Source organism: Salminus brasiliensis, chromosome 8, assembly GCF_030463535.1.
Source record: "Salminus brasiliensis chromosome 8, fSalBra1.hap2, whole genome shotgun sequence".
Classification (NCBI taxonomy): Eukaryota; Metazoa; Chordata; class Actinopteri; order Characiformes; family Bryconidae; genus Salminus; species Salminus brasiliensis.
Window position 1 is genome coordinate 14,603,813 of NC_132885.1, and position 13,542 is coordinate 14,617,354.

General features: G+C 40.1%; 1 protein-coding gene across 1 annotated transcript in view; it reads left to right on the plus strand.

Moving 5' to 3' along the window:
* The window catches only part of LOC140560973 (voltage-gated inwardly rectifying potassium channel KCNH7-like), a 66,947-nt gene extending 55,305 nt beyond the window's left edge, over positions 1-11,642 (plus strand). The window contains exons 13-15 of the mRNA XM_072685727.1: positions 3,483-3,645; positions 7,463-7,643; positions 8,816-11,642. Coding sequence (XP_072541828.1) covers positions 3,483-3,645; positions 7,463-7,643; positions 8,816-9,139 — 668 coding nt within the window. The 3' untranslated portion in view covers positions 9,140-11,642. The remainder of the gene's footprint in view (positions 1-3,482; positions 3,646-7,462; positions 7,644-8,815) is intronic.
* Positions 11,643-13,542: the final 1,900 nt, after the last annotated feature.

The following is a 13,542-nucleotide window of genomic DNA, read 5'->3' on the forward strand; positions in this document are numbered from 1 at the left end:
GGAGAATGTATCTGGACACATTCCCAAGGGGAGTGAACTGGACACTCGTTAGTGGAATGATGCATTGACACTGAACTCTAGCTGTCCTACAAAGGGGTTTGGTGCTGTAGTAATTAGGTCACTGGTGTGCTTGTAGGTGCTGGATGTTTTGTTCCTGTGTTGCTCTCATTTGCACAGTGTTCCTGTCTTTTGTTCCCCTAACGTTTCCTCCAAGTTTTCCCCCAACATTCCTCTCCATTCTGTACAAGTCATTTGCCTCTATTTCTATTTACAATGGCTCCTCATGCCTCCCTGCAGCATCAGCACATAGGGAGGGCATGCTGAGGTCATCATGTCTCCTTATTCTTAGCTTATGTATGCCACTCCTTATAAATGTGGGTTGGTGTTACTGATAGAAAAAGATTAATCTTTCAATTGGACTGACACTGTCTAACATATAATAATAACATAATAATAACATAATAACATAAAATATAACTCCTAACTCCTAACATAATTTTATAAAAGGATCCCTTCTGTGTCCTGTTCCTTTTAGCTTGAAAACAGGCTTTTATCGTGATTGATGCCCCATAAGACTGCTTTACATTTGCCTAAAAAAAAAAAAAAAAAAAAAAAAAAAAATCATAGATAAAAAAAAACCCACTCCGGAACACTGATTGACAAAGTGCACAAACAGCGCTCAGAGAGTAAAACATAGTAGCGATCAAATCAGCCTCTTCGTTAATCCATGATAAAGAAGCACAATGAAAAGAGAGAAAGAGAGGGATGGGAGGAGAGAGGAAAAAAGGGAGAGGAAGAGCGAAAGAGAGAGAGAGAGAGAGAGAGAGAGAGAGAGAAAGAGAGAGAGAGAGAGAGAGAGAGAGAGAGAGAGTGTAGCGGAGGTCTCAGTGGACCTGGTCTTTCAGAAGCTTAGGTCACAGCATAGCTCTTTTTACAGGCTTTATGAAAATCCGCTGGCTTACCGTCCCCATCGAGCTCCCCCAATGTGCACATAATGTCCCACATCTCTGCTGCAGCCCAGGAAGTTAATGCCACGCAGCAGTCCAGGGTCCAGCACAGCCCTCCCCTGCGCACTCGGACTAAAGGAGAGTGAATTTGAATGTGACCCATCTTAATGTTCATAAGAGAAATGACCGCTCAGTCATTCAGAGCAAAAGCATAAATTAAGAGCTTGGTTCCAAAAATAAAATGCAGTCAGGAGTGAGCTTTACACAGTGTTGATTACAATATGTAAGAAATAAAAACAAACACACCGTGTTTACAGTACCAATCCAAAATTGGGATACTGAGACACACATTTTGATGCCTATGCTTCAGGCTACATGCTTTGTATGTAGACCCCCACCAAACAAATAATCATGCAGCAAGTGTACAGCTTCTTCAGGACAGGAAAAGCATCCCAGGTAACACCTCATAAAGCTGCTTGAGAGAGCGACACGTGCAAAACTACATTAAGGCAAAAAGGGCTACTTTGAAGAGTCTAATTTTCACACCTTTATTTGGTTTGCTCTGGTCTGAATAGGTAAAAGAGTAAAATTTGGAGCATTTTTAATTTCTTTGTTTGGGAAAATTCAAGCACACCAAAATGCGCCACAACAAACTATGTGAGAATGTGCTCTCTGTCCAAAACACAGGACCTTCTTCCTGTATTTGCCTTCTTGCTCCCGCCCCAGACAGGTCTGGCCAATAAGCAAAAGTTGATGCAATGGCAGATGTGGTATTTGTTCATAGCTGTAGTAATTATCTGGGAAACATACCAGATTAACACCTGGCTATGAGAGACGTTTAGCTCCACTTGCAGAGAACACCTGATAGTTGGGTCAGATCAAGGTCAGATCACGTTCTCACCACAGACAAACGGCTCCAAAAGTTTGTTTGGAAGCGGACCGAGACCACCTTTTCTCAAGGGTTTCAGTGCAGTTATTTTGGTCCACATACGAGTACGATTACTGTATTCACACCTGTCCGCATGAATCATACCAAAAGGTAGAAAGCGAACCGATTTAAAAATAAAGATGCTAGAAAGGGTTCTTTGAACAGGGGTGGGCAACGGGGGCCGAAGTCTAGCACAGTTTGCTGATTTCCTTGCTCTAACAAACGTATTAAACCGGGCAATGAACAGGTGAGGTGAATCAGGGGTGCTTAAGCAAGAAAAGCACAAAACTGTGCAGGAATTGCCTAACCCTGCAATAGAAGAACCACCTCTGCTGTTTCTAAAAGAGATGTGAGTGTAAATAAACTTTAAATGGGTAAAGAATTTCTACATAAACTGAAGGTTCTCTAAACCATTAAAAGGTTCTTCACACCAACACATCCTTTTGTTTGGTTTCTTTCTGGAACCAAAGGTGGTTTTTCTATGGCATCGCTTTACACACTTTATTTTTAAGTGAGTGCAAATATAATATGGGGACTTTCACATAGTTCAATGAAATTTTATAAACTCCATGAACCCTTTGGATTAATTACATGGCAAAAACCATGTTTCAACTGCAGTCTGGTCACTGGGTGTTGTCCTATCTCTCTTCATAGGCGCCATCTTTAGCAGATATAAAGGAGAACAGAAGCTGTTTAGACAGATTATCCCAAAAGCAGAACAGATTTCTTTTTAGAACCATTTTAGACCTTACTGCGCAATATTTATAGCAAATACGAGATTTACTCTCACGTTGCAATGTTGATGCATTTTGATGAGACGCATGTGTTCCTAAACTCACTTTGCCCTGAAATCTGACCTCTTCGCTGAGAGAGATAGAGAGATAACTCCTCCAAAACTAGAATAGAATAGCTCTGCCAGTGTTTGCTGTATGTGTCCTATTTTGGACTCACAGTGGGAGCAGTTGTTGGACAAAAGGACTGGTCAGAGACTCCATTATGTTTGAATTGTATTCTTTTTTTTGCCATTTTATAAACTGCAACACCCTGTTTCATTCTTTTGCAGCTAGCCTTAACCGATAACAGCACAAAGAGCATAAAGAGCTGCTTTTTTATGTCACACATCAATATGCACGTAAATACTTTTTTTGTTATCCTACAGTGTTGAGTGTTGAGGCTTTCAGATCAGTATCTCCAGCCATGAGTGGCATTTTACCAGACGAGACTGAATGGTGAATGGTGTACCTAACCTCTTGTCTGACCCTGGTGTCTGATCTCAGATCAGCTGTAAGGATGTAACTGTGCCTAGTGTGCTCTTGGCTACTGCACATACAGGTGGCAGGAGAAGATAACCCTTCGTCTGTAGTGTGTGAGCCTTGCTGCTGCAGATATCGGAGCACCTCTGCAGCACAATAAGCAGTAAAGGGGGATAAGGGATAACACACTGAACAGTAACAGAGCTCCGTTTCTGCCACCTCAGTGATTTCCGTAGCCTCTGCTCTGCTTATGAAATCTAGGAAATATGGTCTTGGCTCTAAGTGAAATGTAAGATCTATTGTTTTGTGTGTGTGTGTGTGTGTGCGTGTGTGTGTGTGTGTATGCGCGCACAGACATACAGACTGCTGATTGGGAAAGTGTAAAGCCGAAGGAGGCTGTGGAAGACTCTGCTCAGACACACAAGCTCAGAGGGGAGGAAGAAGACGAGATGGAGAGTGAACTCACATATGGAGAGATGGAACAGAGACTGGACAACCTGCAGGAACACCTGAACAGGTACCAAACCTGGCCCTGAGTGCCTGTTAGAAGCTCACAGAATGTGTAAAGGGGTCACATAACAGGGCTATTTACACTGCTTAAAAAGGTCTAGTTCTTAACCATGTCAAATGTACAAATATATTATATATGGACAAAGGTATTGGGACACCTGCTCATGTGTTGTCTCTTCCAAAATCAAGAGTATTTAAAAACAAGTTGATCTTTTTTTGTCAGAATAATGAAGAACTGTCCAGGTAAGGATTTTAACTTCTTGTGAGGATTTTATTACATTCAGCAACAAGATGTTGGATAGTCACCCCACCTCATCCTCAACTTATTCCAAAATATTGGATAGAGCACAATCATTCCAGAGAACACAGTTCCACTGCTCCACACCTCAATGCTGGTGGGCTTTACACCCCTCTACCTCACACCATGGCATTAGGCATGGTGCCAATAGGTTCATGTTTATCTGTTGCAGTTCTACAGTTCTATTCTATTGAATACTTATCTACAGGGACCAGACAAGCTGTATGCCCGTATGTGTTTACACAACTGTGTCAGGAAAGGGTGCAACTTAAAGTAGCTGAATTCGTCAATTAGAAGGGGTTGTGTAGTCCGTGTGGAGAGAAGGCTCCAATTATCAGATATTTTGCTGTGTCCTTTATCAGCTTAATAGCTAGAACCTGTTATATGTTTCATTGTAGTTTAGTTAGACTGTCTGGGTATAGTCATTTACCAAATAATTCTAAGTTAGACTGTGTTCAAGCTCAACCTTATGTTATCCAAAGTTAATTATCTAGTTAATTCAAATTAGTACATATTTTCAACACATAAGCAAAATGAGTTTTTGCTAAACATGAGTGTACTGACAAAAAAAAGCAATAAAATCAGTGCACTACTTTCTGGCAGAATAAAATCTCCAGGACATTATTTTCATAGCAAGTACAACTGCAATGCCCCTTCTCCTGTAGAAACAATATGACAATGGTTATTGTTTTGCTATGATCAATATGTTCTCAGGCAGATGGATAATACTTTTTGGAAAATTAATTTTTTGGTTCATTAATTTTTCTACTACTAATATTACTTCAAATGAAATACATCACAGTCTGTATATTAAATATGTTGCTTCTTCTGCAACATATCAGTGTGAGAAAGTCAGTGCACAAGATGAGAGAGAAAAAAACTACACACTAATACAGAAACATACACTCACACCTTTCCTCTCCAACAGATTCATCTAAGCACCATAACAGAAGAGTGCTCTGGGTTATCGCTCATCTGCGCGTGAAAATCAGACTCGGTGTACAAAACAGGCTGAGCTCAGCGATATCAACACACACACACACACACACACACACACACACACACACACACACACACTAGCAGGCAGCAGGCCGTGCAGACTAACAGCAGGTGGTATTTTTAGCTGAATTGCTGGCAGAGGGGAAAAGAGGCATCAGGCTGCAGAAATCCTGCACCAGCTGAGCCTCACATCTCTGATCTCCATTAGAGACCTACACCCTCATTTCTCTTTCTCTCTCTCTCTCTCTCTCTCTCTCTCTGACCTATCCTCCTATTCTTCCACATTTGTTTTGCAGTTGGACAAATAAAAATGGCCAGACAACCCTGGCGAGGTGATTAATGCTGAAAAATGTTAATAGCACAACCTTCTATGAAATATACCTGTGTACTGTAGATACGTTAGGCAGTGCAGTTATTCGTTCTGATTTATTAGCTTATTGGATCCTTTTATAAATTAGGGGCTTGGAAAATAGTGACAGCTTAAGACCTACTTAATGAGCCGCAGTAAAACCTGCAGTGAATCCATTGTTTTCTGCTTTGTACAAACACCTTAGAACTGTTCATAGCCAGCATTAGCGTTTCTCTCCTTCTGTCCAAGTGACAGGCTTCATTACTCTGCTGAGGTCCAGTGCAAAAGGTCTCAGTCTTTTAATGAATAGGAACAGGCATTAATATGAAGTTGATGCCCCCTTTGCAGCTCTAACAGCAGCAGGTTAGGAACTAGTGTTGGCACTTGCAGATCCCGCTCTGTAACTTTACATGGTCTACTACTTCGTGGCTGAGTTTCTTAACCACTTTTCAGTAATACCACTCAAAGCTGATGGTGAAATATCTAGGAGGGAAGGAATTTCACAAACTGACGATGGTGGCATCCTTTTAGAGTACCACACTGGAAATCAGTGAGCTTTTTATAATGACCCATCATTTCACTAATGTATGTAAGGGTTAGGTGCTTGATTTTATATACCTGGGACCTTTATACTAAATGAAACACATGGATTCAGTGGTTAAGATGTGTGTCGCCCTACCTTTGTCCGTAGAGTGTAGAATGAGCACCAGATCCATGTTCTGCAATTGTGCTTTCCAGGATTTTTTTGCAAATTAAGAGCAGTGTGCATTTCATCAGAACAAAGGCTCCCTCTAGAGTTGTGTTTTAGTCCTTACAGCACAGATGCATTGCTTTATTACATCAATGTATTCTGAACTCAGGTTCATATTTTTAGACATGTTCATATTTGTATGCATTTGCATCTTATGAAGGGTGCACTTTTTTCAATCTCTCTTTATTCCCTTGTGATTCAGATATCTCAGACTTTGAGTTGTGATTACTGGTTTACTCTGCTTATTCATATCTGCATGTTGTCACTGTCACACAAAACTGGCCACACAAATTATCTGAATCTGGTGGTTGTTCCCCTTCTACTGTAAACTCGCTGTGTATATATATATATATATATATATATATATATATATATATATATGCGCCAGCGATGATGTATATGTACTTATTATATATGCACATTGCATGTTATGGTAAACTGGACCAAAGCCATTTAATTACTAATAAACAATAATTATTTAATATACAGTACTGTGCAAAATGTCTAGGCAGCTAACAAATTATGTACAATCTGTTTATCAGGGCAGTGTGTGTGTGTTTAGGCTTGTAAAAATAGAATTAGAATAAATGTAAATATTTTAATGCAATAAAAAACAACTTTTTTATTTGTATTAAAAACAAGTACAATGAGCAAGCTAGAAGTGCAAAGGTGCGGTTCCAGATTTCTCCTTGCTATTCCCAGTCAGCCAGTACACCTGATTTAACTTATAAAAGTATTAATTAACCCAACCAGGTATTGGATGATAACTACAAATACAGTGGGCTTCAGGAGATGTAAAACGAATAAGCAAACATACACTGTTATACACACCTAATTATTCAATTGACGTGTTTAATTCAGTCTCCACCGTTAGTAAGAGAATGGGTCGTTCTAAAGAGCTCTTTGAATTCCAGCGTGGGACCGTAATTTGATGGCACGTTGCAACAAGTCAGTTCATGGAATATCTAGGAGGGAAGAAATTTCACAGCCAACTGTCTGTTGAACACTTTTGGAATGAACTTGAACGGAGATTGCAAGCCAGGCCCTCTTGTGCAACATCAGTGTCTGACCTCACAAATGTTTTTCTGGATGAATGGACAAAATGTGATCAGACACAATTATTGTAGAAAGCTTTCCCAGAAGAGTGCCTATGCCTGTGGATTTAGAAATGGAGGTCATAAAAAGCTCCTGTAGGTGTAATGTGTCCCAGTACATTTGTCCAAAGTGTACATTAAACATTGTACAGTGTACATGTCCCATCCTATTCATATTTACTGTAATAGTGCAAATAAATGCTGCTTTTTAATAGAATGTCTTCTAGCACAGTACTGTACATACCCACATAAGTGCATTAGGGTGTGTTGCGCCGATATCTGATCGATAATCTCACAGCTTGGCCGTCTCATACTGAGGTGTGTTGTTTTCAGGCTGGAGTCTCAGATGACATCAGACATTCAAGCAATTTTGCAGTTACTACAGAAACAGTCCTCTATAGGCCCCCCTGCATACAGTGCAGTCACAGCCAGCCTGGAGTACAGAAGACCTGCCATCAGAGTGCAGCCTGTAGCTGCAATTAGCACCAGCCAAACCCTCAACCCAGCCCCACAGGTACAAAAGCTTACACACCATCCACAAATCATACACCTATAAGAATTGACAGGCCATTCTGCAGGAAGGCAGAGTCACGGTTCTTAGTAGCACCAGGTGGCGATGCTTTATTCCTATATTGTATTGAAACTGAAAAAGAAATGCCTGCAATTCAGCAAGCAGGGGTTTATTTGGTTGAGATATACCTCTATTTTGAGAAAATGAAAAGTGCACAAACTTCTGCATCCTGTTTCTGTATACACAGATTGCCTAGTTGACCATTGTTAAACTATGCAGTTTTTATATTGCTCAGCAAGTTGCTGACTCCTGTTTCCAGTTTCCTGATATCCCTCATTACTCAGTTATATCCCTTACTCAGCTGCTAAAATGTCTCGCTCAGCTGCCATGTAGTGTTACAAGAAGCACTTGAAAACAATGACATGTAGCTGAAAATAAGAAAAACAAGCACACCATATCCAAAACACACAACTGCAATCTTGTTAAAAACCTGAGAAATGAAACCATCCAAGAGCATCATTAACTCAATAGATGCAAATTGTTAATTAAAAAAGGTGGCTTGTTAAACCATGGGGTGTGTAGTCTACACGCTGAAGAAAAAAATAAAATTGAGAAATTGTTACTGTTATTTGCAGGTTTTCAGAGTTTTCTGTTTCCATGTCACTGTGAAGCAAAGTCCTTGTATCTCCCCTTTTGCAGTTTTCACCTCTTGGCATAATGTGAATTTGGCAGTTATTCTTCATATTGTGACAATGTTTAAAAAAAAATAATAATAATAATAATAAAAATGACTAATAGAAATGTTCCAAAATGACTTAAGATATTTCTACATTGACTTCCATTGTTTTTCCCTATTCCTATAAAGATGCAGTTTTGGAGATGCAAGGTTTTTGCATGACCGCGTCAATATGTTGGTTTCACTGTTTGGGCAGATGGTGATAGTAGTGTCCAAAATTCTGAGATCAAATGCCTGAGTGAAAACGACTGAAAGTGTGCACTGTAGCTGGCATGAACAAGTTCAGAAGCCTCTGATGAGTAGATCAAATCCACCTGTGAATCGTCTAAATACAATTTTTCTTTTTTGGTCTCAGAATTTTGGAAACCACTAGTGTATTTTAATAACCATCTTTTATCTTCAGTGTAAACTATGGATTAATACATGTCCTTTTTTCCAGAATGCTGAGTTGTTCAGTTTGGCAAAGGCTTACCCAAAATCCAAAGATTCACCACCAGCCCTGGCTCATCCCATGTCCAAAGATTCAGTGTTGGACCCAACTCACATAGACTCTGTCCTTGAGCAGAACCAGGAGACGCACCGCCACCAGGGCCCCACATCACTCCAGACTATTCTCTCCAGACACCAATATTCCAAATCGCTTCTTCCAATTCACTTCTCCTCACCTCCCGAGACGCCCGTCAGCAGTACTGCAGCCGTGGGCCTCCACAGGCCTCAATCTGATCCTGGACTGCCAAGCTGTAGCACTGAGACTCACCCATGACTGAGATTTCACTTCCATGTTCTACGGCAGGACGGACTGACACTTTTAGGCCGATGAGCTTCAGAGCATCAGGAGAAGGACCATATTTTAAACCACAAGGAGAACACTAATGAATGAGGTCCACACCATGGAGCTGATGCTGTAGTTTGTTTCAGCACAGCTGAACATTTTGTTGGGTTTGTCTGAGAGTTTTACAACTTCCTCTATGTCATCACTGACCTCTTCTGTAGCTTCTGCGCCTTGCTGGCCTGCTGGCAGTGGATGAATCAATCCTCTCAAGGACTCAGGGTCTGCTTTGTGACTGCATTATATAATGCGTGGTGTTTTGGTGGATTTTCCTCTTCTCTTATACCATGCTTCATTTTCCCCAGACTACATTATACTGCTGCATTCTCTCAGGCTTGTAGAACCTGTTTCATGAAACTCTGTAGCGTTTTATTCTTAAACAGCTGTATCAGGTGGTATGTGGTTTTGCGTGGGCTGCAGTAGGAAACAGGGGCTATGGGAGTGGTGTAATTGGCAGTGTTTTTGTTTTTTGCCTATTTCACCCAATTGATCCAGATGGAAAACGTAGCAGAAATGAGAATTTTCTTTCTCTTGGGTCCCTCACCCACTCTTAAAAATAAAAGGTGCTACAAAGGGTTCTTTGAGTGTTGCCATAGAAGAACTACTTTTGAATCCCTAAAGAAGCACGTTTGTGAGAAAGAGATGTGTGTAGAACTTTTTAATAGCTTAAACAATCTTCACTTGATGCCAAGGTTTTCCACACTCACACTTAACAAAAAAGGTTCTTTAGGGGTTTGACTATGGCATTACTCAAAAACATTTGTGCCACCTTTAACTTTAAGTGAATCATTGCAGTCAATTAAAATAAACAAACCAAAAGCAGGTTAGCAGCATCTTTTCGGTATCTTCTGAGCTCTTCTTCCAACAAAACCAAATATGGACCATGGCTTCATCAATACAATGTATTAATGAAATGAATCTTGTACTATGGTTAGCTTTAGTATACTGTTAGTATTACCATCTGCTACCCCTGCTAAACCACATCCCTGACTGCTACAACAGCATTATGCTATCTTAAGAGTGCTGTAAAAATATCAGACAAACTAGCTACTGAAACCTCTACATAGCCTTCTCAATATCCAGGTTGCACAGGCCATTCCAACATTTCAAGAAATCAGCCTTTTTAGGTCTGCTATTGGCAGTCTTCTCACACATGTAAGCTACCATATTACAGGTCATACAGCATGTGGAGAGTCTTTATCCATAGAAAAGTGCATGTCTGAAAGAGTTATCTGTTGCATGCTTACTGCAACATACTGGAAAGCAGGTGTGATTCTGGCATGTTTCAATAATGTTCACAGTTCCAACAGTCCTTTTATTTATTAGGTCACTTATTTTGCACATGATCATGCTAGCTAGAACCAAACTAGGGAAGGCCTAGAACTATATTAATGACCAAAGCTTTGGTATCACAGATCAATTTCACGATGTAGCTCTGAATATGTATATGCACATTTACACATCCTTTTAGCATAAAGTATAAACTGATTACAGCCTGGACAGGCTTTAACAAGACTTGATAACATCTATGTAATTTGTGAGCAGCAAAATCAGTTTGTTTTCCAAACCATAGCTCTGGTCAGAACAGCAATGCCCAGTGGAATATGGTACATTTACACATTATAGGCTTCCATGTCAAATTGTGGCAGCAATAAGCAACCAAGCGCATTTCTGTTTTGCCTACTTTGTTGGTACCGATATGCTAAAAAGATTACATTATATTGAGTTTTACCATCACAATGTTTAATGCACTAAAACATGGTACATAGCTGTGTATTACTCAATGTGTAAAGTGGCCTACACTACATTACATATGTTAGAACATTGTTTAAAAAATGTTTTCTGGGTACTTGGGAAGCGTTGCACATGTAGCATCTCTCAGAAAAGATCCTGCTCCAACATAATCCCAGTTAAAAGTGAAGGACCTGAGAGACAAAGGAAGATGCAGTACTTAACCTGTTTATTTTCACCTGTTGGGTGTACACAAGTACCACCCATCCTTGCTAAATGGAAATTGTATGTATGAAATTATGCCATTTCATAACATACCAGACATCTGAAAGTAGTTGTTGTATAATATGACTTGCTGGATCAAGTGCTGTAAACATCAAGTGTGGAAAACGTCACCCCCCTCCTCCCCAAAGAGGGATAGTTTGTCATGCTCCTTCTTGTCCTATGAGAGCAGTACATTTACCATCAAACATCAAAACTAGCCGACAGGTAATGACCGAAAGCGTGGGCTTAACTGACAGAACATTGATGTGAACTTACATATTAGAAAATACTGCAAACGTTTGCACATATTCTCCAAACTTGTACAAGACTGTCACTTTTTAACCAAGTGTGTTTCACAGGTTACTTTAATTTATTTTATTTTTTACGCATTTTTAAGGTTTGCCACCGTATATTTTATACACTGCAACAATATACAGATTATTTGAATGTGTCAGTTATTTAATGAATATAATATATATACATAGTGTATATAGGACATTTGCTTTAGGAGATTACTTTTGAATAATTGTATAAATCAGTACATAAATAAAAAGACTGAATATCAACTTCACATTTCCTGTTCTCCATCACCAAATCTAGAGAAAGAACAAGTACAAAATGGAAAGCAATAAACACTTAAACCCAGCTTCTAAAGAACTCACTGGAGTTGTTCAGGCAATTCTGTGTTACAGGAAAATTATGGGAAATTTGTTTTTGTTTTTTTTTAGTCATTTTTGAGCACAAAACATGTTTTGTTCATTCCATTAGGCTATAAGGTTCTTTTCAGTGTGAGGGATAAGGTCTTCCAGGGAGATCAGTCATGTGGAGCTGTGACAGAAGAGCCAAGCATCAGTGACCACAAGTTTAAAAACGTAGATAGAAAGTTTACATTTCACAGACCTGCAGTTCTAACACTGGTGCATTTATACTCAGCACTCGTCACTTTAACGGTCTCAATGTCTCAAAATAATGGTAAAAATTACTGCTACATAAAAACGAACAAACCATTTTCTACCTGACAAAGCCTACAAGCCTACATGCACTGAGGGCAGGGTTATGCTGCCATCTGCTGGCAGTGGAAGGTAAAACAGGATGTTCATATTTAATGACTATGACTCATGTCTGCACTTTTCGGCCTAAAGGTTACATTCACTCAACATGGACACGAGTGTTATGGTAGTATAGATCTTTTAAAGGACTCTTTAAACTGTTCTTTTTCTGGGACAGTTTTGTAAAAGCTTGAACCTCGTTTTATAACCTGGAGAAAACTGGTTGTTTGAGAAATGTGTTTATTTTTGCGCAAGTAAAACCTGTACATACTGTACAGTAACCCTCCTCTCTAATAAAATAAAGTACTGTAACACGGTTTTAACATTAAATTAACTTTAGGTTATAAAATAATAAAAAGTGCTTCGCAACAACTGTGGGACACCTGTGAGACGTGGGCGCCTGTCCTCCACCCTGCTGATGCCCGGCTCGGATCTGCCTTCCATCCCATCCAAACACGGATCAACACGCTAGTGGAAATCACCGTGTACCGAAGAGTCAAACAGAAAAAAAAAATGCAGCAGAAACCTTTTGCACCCGGTTGCAGCTTCGTCAAACTTTTCTTCCGGTGGGAGAGGTTTGGGAGGAGCGTGCTTCCAGATCGCTCCCAGCTGGTGGCTGAGGTGGCCTTCTGCTGGATCATTCGCACTGCCTCGGCCGTTGCTAGACCCAGATCCTCAGGCTTTATGTGATGCTCACCCACTATTCCTCTGGGGGAGCTTGTGAGTCTGTGGAGGGGTACACCGTTTGGAAGTGCCTCCAGTGGATGTTACTAAGCAGGCACAAGTACGACAGTCCAAGACCAAATAAGTAAACCGTGCAATGCAGGAGTGACAAGCCTGCAGCCATTATCAGAAATTAGGCAACACACCGACGACCCCGACACTGACAAACCACCATTAAAGCGTCATCACAAAGCGCGCTCCCGACAGGCTGGAGTTAAATAATGAGCGTAAATAAGGAACAGGTGAGAGGGGCGGAGCCGGTGGTCAGTGGGTCGCGCGGGAGCGAGGAGAGAGGGGGAGACCGAAGACTGACGGAAACAAACCGGATCAGACAAAAAAGTGTCATTTCAGTCTCAAACTAAACTCAAAGAATTTGCTAATGCCGTAACATCGCTTTGTCTTCTAGAAAAGTTTCACATTCATAAAGCAGAGCTTTAAAAAACACGACATGATTTTAATTAATTAATTTAATTAATTAATTTAATTTAATTTATTTATTTAATTTTTTGTTTTCATTTAAAATGCCTGTAGACAGGCAGGTAAACAGTAAAGCTACTAAACATACTAAAT